The 6952-nt window shown below is 41.9% G+C and overlaps 1 protein-coding gene across 2 annotated transcripts in view; it reads right to left on the bottom strand.

Annotated features, from left to right (window-relative positions):
- Positions 1-6029: 6029 nt before the first annotated feature.
- Positions 6030-6952, bottom strand: part of STXBP3 (syntaxin binding protein 3) — a 69053-nt gene continuing 68130 nt past the window's right edge. For both annotated transcript variants that reach the window (XM_004581985.2, XM_058659850.1), the window contains one exon: positions 6030-6754. In XM_004581985.2, the coding sequence (XP_004582042.1) occupies positions 6660-6754 (95 nt within the window). In that variant the 3' untranslated portion in view covers positions 6030-6659. The remainder of the gene's footprint in view (positions 6755-6952) is intronic.

Raw genomic sequence — 6952 nt, 5'->3', positions numbered from 1 at the left:
ACTCCAGGTTGGAAATAGCCTAAGTGGGAAGTGTGTTTCATACACGGGGCCCGCCCAACCTCACAGTGGGCAGCACTGTGTGGCAGAGCTGTTGGTGCCGCTCACTGCCAGCACTGTGAGACTGGGTCCTACTGCGGATTGCTAGCCCGGGAAAAGTTCAAAATTCTGCAGTTGATCTTGCTGGCCCATCAGTGGAAAGTCCCAAGATGGCATGTTGTGTGTAGCTAAGAAATCCTGACAGTTCTGACCAACAGCGCCCCTACTGGGGATCGGCTTTATAGTGCACGAGGACAACTGGCAGCTGGGGACAATGCCCTAGGGATTCAGTTCTCTAAATATTTGGGGAGACCATTCACAAATAGCAGCAGCAGTACTCCACAGCCACCGAGAAGAAGGTGGGTAGGTGCAAGAAGCCTTACTGGAGGCTCATGCACAGTGGGGCCCCATTTGCCTGTTTTTTTCAAAGGCATATATATTTTCTGGAACGAGAAAAATCCTAAGAGGACTTCCAGAAACTTGAAAATGATAGTTTTGGGAGAGGAAGGACTTTTCTCTTTCCATTATTTGCTGTAGTATATATTAAATTCTTACTATACTAGATGCTTAGATTAGAATTTTGAATATTATATCAATATATAATATTGATACATATAATTATATATTGATATTATATATTGATATTATATATATCAATATTAGAATATTGATTAGAATCACTTGTATTCAAAGATTTCTTGGGCCCGGTGTGGCAGCCTAGCAGCTAAAGTCCTCACCTTGAATGCACCAGGATTCCATATGGGTGATGGTTCTAATCCCGGCAGCCCTGCTTCCCATGCAGCTCCATGCTTCTGACCTGGGAAAAGAGTCAAGGACGGTCCAAGGCCTCGGGACCCTGCACCTGCATGGGAGACCTGGAGGAAGTTCCTGGCTCCTGGCTTTGGCTCGGCACAGCACCGGCCATGGTGCCGTCACTTGGGGAGTGAATCATTGGAGGGAAGATCTCCCTCTGTCTCTCCTCCTCTCTGTATATATGACTTTCCAATAGAAAAATAGATCAATCTTTAAAATTCTCTTAAAGTTAGAAATATGCAAAGATGAGTCGAGAATTTTGAAAAAGAATTCAGTTAATTAAAAATGTCACCTAATGATCGAGTACCTTTGTGACGTTCCACACGGAATGCTAGAACCTGCCTGGATCTGCTTCTTCCAGACCTCGGCGAGAGCCTCTGTTGGCACGTCACCTTCCCTGAGGCACCGATCCCATTCACTGCAGGCGTTCTTCCCTGCTTTCCTTTCCCCACCCCCGGCGGCCCGCTCATTAGTGAGGAGGCAGATGAGTCTGTTCCTGCTTCAGATGCCTGTGCCAGCAGAGATAGCTCACCTAGCATGATGGAGAGCTTTGAAGTCACAGTTTTCCATCTGGTGGTTCACTTCCCAAATGGCCACAAAGGCCAGAGCCGAGTGGATCTGAAACCAGGAGCCAGCAGCTTTTTCTGGCTCTCTCAGGTGGGTGCAGGTTGCCAAGAAGTTGAATCATTCTCTGGTGCTTTTCTAGGTACCTTTGCAGAGAGTTAGACAGGAAATTAAGCAGCTGGGACTCAAACTGGCACCCGTGGGATGCGACACTGCAGGCAGAAGCCTAGCTTAGTACACCATGGTGCTGGCCTGAGAATTGGCTGTGTTTAACTTTGGGACTGGGGCAGTGGTTTAATCAGGGCTCCTTGGAAGGTATAAAGCAGAAGATCCTTCTGACTTTGTGACTACCTTTACCCTGGACTGTGAGCTTACAAGGAAGACAGGGAACAACCTTTGGCAGTGTTGTGAGGAAAGGCAGCCTGTGATGTACATATTGTGTTAACAGTTGTGGATGTCATTATTCTGTCCTGAGCTCCTGCAGTAGCCCCACTAGCCCAGACCATGCCAGAGTGGAGTCACTTGGGCTGCAGGCCACCTCACCAATTGTAAAAGACAAAACAACCCAGAGGTTCACAGTAACTCATCATCCAAAGAGGCCTGGCCACGGTGGGCAGCTGACAGAGTCCTTAAGCTTTACCCCACCCAAGGAGAGCAACTCTGGTCTCGCCAGTCGGTCTTTGTTCCTGGTTTCTACTTTCCTTCACCGCTGACCTCCTCTGCCCAGTGCCGGGCGTGCTCAATTCTGAAGAAACAAGGAAAACCAGTTGGACTGTGAAACTTGATTTCTGGAAATTTGGTTACCTTGATAGGTCTAAGAAGCTTCTAGCTTAATCATATATGTAAATTTCATCACAATCTGGTCTGTTTTGCAAGCTGCGTGTCATTCTCCTGGCCCCAGGGTAAGAGCACACGCTTCTCTGGCTTGGATGAGTCGCTCATTAGTCCTTAATTGTTTTTGAAATCATCCCTCTGGGAACCTAATGAGACTACAGAGTCTCCTCTCTTTGAGCTCTACCCTTGCATGAGAATGCCGCATGCATATGCATGATTCTGATTACAATTTTAAGAAGCTCAGGGAGCCTTAGATAGGAACAACCTTAATGATTATACCTCACCCTGCCAATTAACTCTCATGGGAACTTGTGATGGTGATCCTATTTCTACAAAGGTTACAAAGGGCATTTCTGTTGCTTGTTTGCTTTAAAAATATGGTCCATCTCTCCCTTATTAAGCCACATGTTAACAAGCCTTGATGATTGGGGATCCTTATGGGGATCTATTACACCATGGCTAATCCTGGAAACACAGACATAGGGCAGTGACTTTGGGGAGAATTTTGTGTCCCTGTACAATCAGGTAAGTGAGGCCAAGGTTCTGGAAACAGGGCTAATGAAGATATTTTTCTTATTTTCCTTTGCTAATATGGCTGAACTATGTGAATCTATTATACTTTATAAACCAAGCACATTTTATTAGGAAGCAAAACTGCTTCAGAGGTCGTGATTGGTTTATTAGTTAAAGCAACAGAAGGTTTTTTTTTCAATATCTGGATTTTAGAACCTCTCAGTGCTGACACTGTTGGCAAGAAGCCTACTAGAGGACCTTTAGTAAGGGGTCTAATTCCACACTGACAGTACATGAGAAATAAAGGGACTCAAAAGAACCCGCCATCAGCATGAAAGGGCAAAACGGTTCCCAAAGGCTGCGGGCCTGATCGAGCTGGCCAGTGTGTGCTCTCATCATGCTCGCAGTTCGGATGGCCACAGGACGCTGGCTTTGTCTGAATATCTAATCCCACGCACATCCCAACCCTGCACAGAGCTACCTAGGTCCAAAAAGCTGATAATGCAGACCCTCAAATTATCTCTCACTGGAAAGGAGTTTTATGCTTGAGGTGAAAAAATGACAACTATTAACGCCAAGCCTTTCCTCTCCACCCACACATACATGCTGAGTTACACGAACCACTCCTCACTCCATGCTGTCAGTTTTAAACCAGAGATAACAGTATGTATTGTCACAGATTAGATGAACTAATATAAACTCTTTAAGAGTGTTTAGCACATTAGAGAACAATACATTAACCACCTACATATTATAATTACCAGTCCATAAAATATAAAAATATATAAAAATTACTAATTTTTTCTACATAACTTAGAAAGATCAATGTACAATGGAATCAGAAAAAAAGATTAATTTGATAATACACGACACCTATATAGATAAAATAAACTCACCTGAAAATTTAATGCAAACCCAATTAAAACACCAGAATAATTTTTTTTTGTGGGAGAACTTCACAAAATTATACTAAAGTAAGACTTAGAAAATGGAATAGCCAGGAAGTTTCTGCAGATTTATAGTAATCTAGGTGTGGGTGGAGCTAGGGATTACATCTGGTCAACAGTAAAACAGAACAGGAATTGGCAGGAAACAACCATCAACTATAGGTACGTTAAAGAAATCCAGAAGTCAGTCAATGGCATTGGTGGTATTTAACTTTCTGGGGAAGGAATTAGCCAGTAAAATGTGGAGTAGCATCTTGACTGATACAAAGCGTGGACTGGATAACTGTTGCACGCTGTGTCAGGGTTCTGTGCAGCAAACAAATTCGTCTAGATTTTCAAGCAGAAGAGAATACAGAGAATCAAATCATGGAAAAAAAGGTTTGAACAGAAGCTGCAGACTCAGCACATGATCACCTGCGACCCTAGGACAGCAAGCTGGCGCTGCCCCGCTGCAGCATGGCTTCCTACCAGCAGGTGTAAAGCAGGTGCTCAAACCTGCAGGCTGGTTGCCACAAACAGCTCCTGTCAGGGCCTGTTTGTCCTCTGGCACAGCCAAAGGTCTCTACCTCCTTTCTGCTTTTTAAATCTTGACCAAGTGTGTGTCATCAGCAGAGTCTAAACTCTACTGAGCCTTACTTACCAAATGAGCCTGCACAATCTCATTTCTAGTTTTTTATTCTCTGTGGCAGGGGGTTGGAGTCATGGTACAGCATGGCAAGTGCTAACAGATGATATCTAGCATACATCCTTATACTAAAATCAGTTCTAGATGGATGAAAGGGTTACTTAGGAAAGAAATAAAGCAAATCTATCAACAATGTTCTGGAAAAAACCATGGTTGAATTTGTAGACTTGAAGTATGGAAGCTATTTCTGAGTATGAAATTCAGAAGCTGAAAAGGAAAGTGATGGATTTTCAAAAGATTTACATATTTGAATGGTAGAGTAACAGAAAGAGGAGTGAGGAAGGATGGGAAAGAGGTAAGTGGGGGTGTGGTTGGATTAAACCATCTTCCATCTTTCACTTGTTAGTTTTCTCCCTAAATGGCTATAACCATGCTCAAGAGCCAGGCACTCCATCTGGGTCTCCCACATGAGTGGCAGGGATCCAGTGCTTGAGTATGACCTACTGCCTTCCTGGAGACATTAGCAGGAAGCTAGGTTAGAAGTAGAGCAGCAAGGACTTGCACAAGCATGTCACCTTGGGACGGCAGCATCTCATGTGGCAGCTTAACCTACTGAATCACAATCCTGTCCCCAAAATGATAAACCAACCACTTAAAAATTAAAAGTGGGGCCCGGTGCGATGGTGTAGTGATTAAGGTCCTCACCTTGAATGCGCCAGGATCCCATATGGGTGCTGGTTCTAATCCCGGCAGTCCCATTTCCCATCCAGCTCCCTGCTTGTGGTCCGGGAAAGCAATCGAGGATGGCTCAAAGCCTTGGGACCTTGCACCTGCATGGGAGACCTGGAAGAGCTCCTGGCTTCGGATTGGCTCAGCTCCAGCCATTGCAGCCACTTGGGGAGTGAACCATTGGAGGAAGATCTTCCTCTCTGTCTTTCCTCCTCTCTGTATATCCGCCTTTCCAATAAAAATAAATAAATCTTTTTAAAAAAAAAGTGGTATGACTTCCATCAATATTTTAAAAATGCAAATTCTCTGACCACTAGAATGCTAACAATTTACTTTATAAAAATATTTGTGTAAATATATTAAGGCATATAACTAAATAATGCAGCATTATTTGTAAGAGAAAACTGAACATGACAAATTTATAAAATAACCCAGTCACGTGGCAGATTTCTATGAGGCCATGCAAAAATTTTGAAATGAAGATATTCATTGTAAAATACAAATTTGCAGATATATCCTTGTATTATCTAACCTTCCACAGATACAGGATTATTTTTTAAAAAGTTTTTAGGGGTTAATCTGGGAGTATCACGGAACATTCTTCTTTTCTAAGTTTATTTTAAAGGCACGCAGAGAGAAATTTCATCCACTGCTCCATTCCTCAAATGAGTTAAAGAACCAGGGTGGGGCTAAACTGAAGCTAGGAACCTGGCACTCACGTTAGAGCTTCCCACATGAGTGGCAGGGCCCAAGCACTTGAACCATCGCTGTGTCTCCCAGGTGACAACAGAGGGAAGCTGAAGCTGGGGGTGGAGCTAGAATTCAAGCCAGGAAATCCAACTGAGGATGCAGGCTTCCAAGAGGCAAGTGCCTTGCCTCTGCCGGTCTCAGCTGTACAAATCCAACTTACAAGTTTTAAACTTCCCAACTTTTCCCTCACTGTCAGAAATGACAAAGATAATTTTTGTAACTCTATGTTTATTTTCTTTCAGAATGCTCATGGTTAGTTTTGGTTTTCCAATTTAAACATACATGATTTTCAAAATTATATAAAATTGTGTTTAGAAATATTGAGAAAGATGGTATATACTGTGAAATCACCGTATTAATGATTATTTTACATATGTGTAAAAGAAATTATGAATTCAGGTTAAAGAAAAACTATATTTATAAGGAAACAGTTCTATCATACATACACATTTACAACTTTACTTTTATAATCTCATTTAAAAAATCATTCTTTTCCAAGAAGCTGTACTTGGGCGTGAAATTTGTAGGTAAGTGTTTAATGAGCAATTAGTATGTACATATGTAGCTGTGAACAATTACCCACAATTGTAATACATTTGCTCCAAAGGTAAAAAAAATTCTCTTTAGAAAGCATTTTAACATTTTTTCTCATTATCTACAAAGCAGCAACAATATTTAAAATTATTAAAAATGGCAAATCTAGTAGTACAGAATCATAAAGTCTGTTATGAAATATATTTGAAAAGTCATTATTCTATAAAACATTTACAATGTTTAAATTACATGACAGTGGTTTCCTTGTTCTATTTTAGTTGAAGATATTGATAAGAATCTAACCAGGGAAAATGCTATTCATCCTTAACAAAGGAGAGTTTATCCTTGGGTTTATTCAGCATCTTGATATCATCCAACAGCTTTCTGGGTGTCAAAATATGTGTAGAACCTGGTAGGGAAAAGAAACATTCTCAGAAGTCGGAGGGTTCAGTTGATTTTCCTTGGTTTAATATATTGTCTTGTTCTCCGTGTATGCAAAATGCAGTAGCTTGGTATAATTTAACACAAACTGTGCAGCACAGGCTCCCAATCTGCCCAGTCAGCAACATTTCAATCCTTAATCACTGTTGCATGTTCAGCAACCTTT

This window comes from Ochotona princeps, chromosome 2 (genome assembly GCF_030435755.1).
Source record: "Ochotona princeps isolate mOchPri1 chromosome 2, mOchPri1.hap1, whole genome shotgun sequence".
NCBI classification, from domain to species: domain Eukaryota; kingdom Metazoa; phylum Chordata; class Mammalia; order Lagomorpha; family Ochotonidae; genus Ochotona; species Ochotona princeps.
Note: the sequence above shows the minus strand (reverse complement) of the source record. Positions and strands in the feature narration are given on the sequence as shown.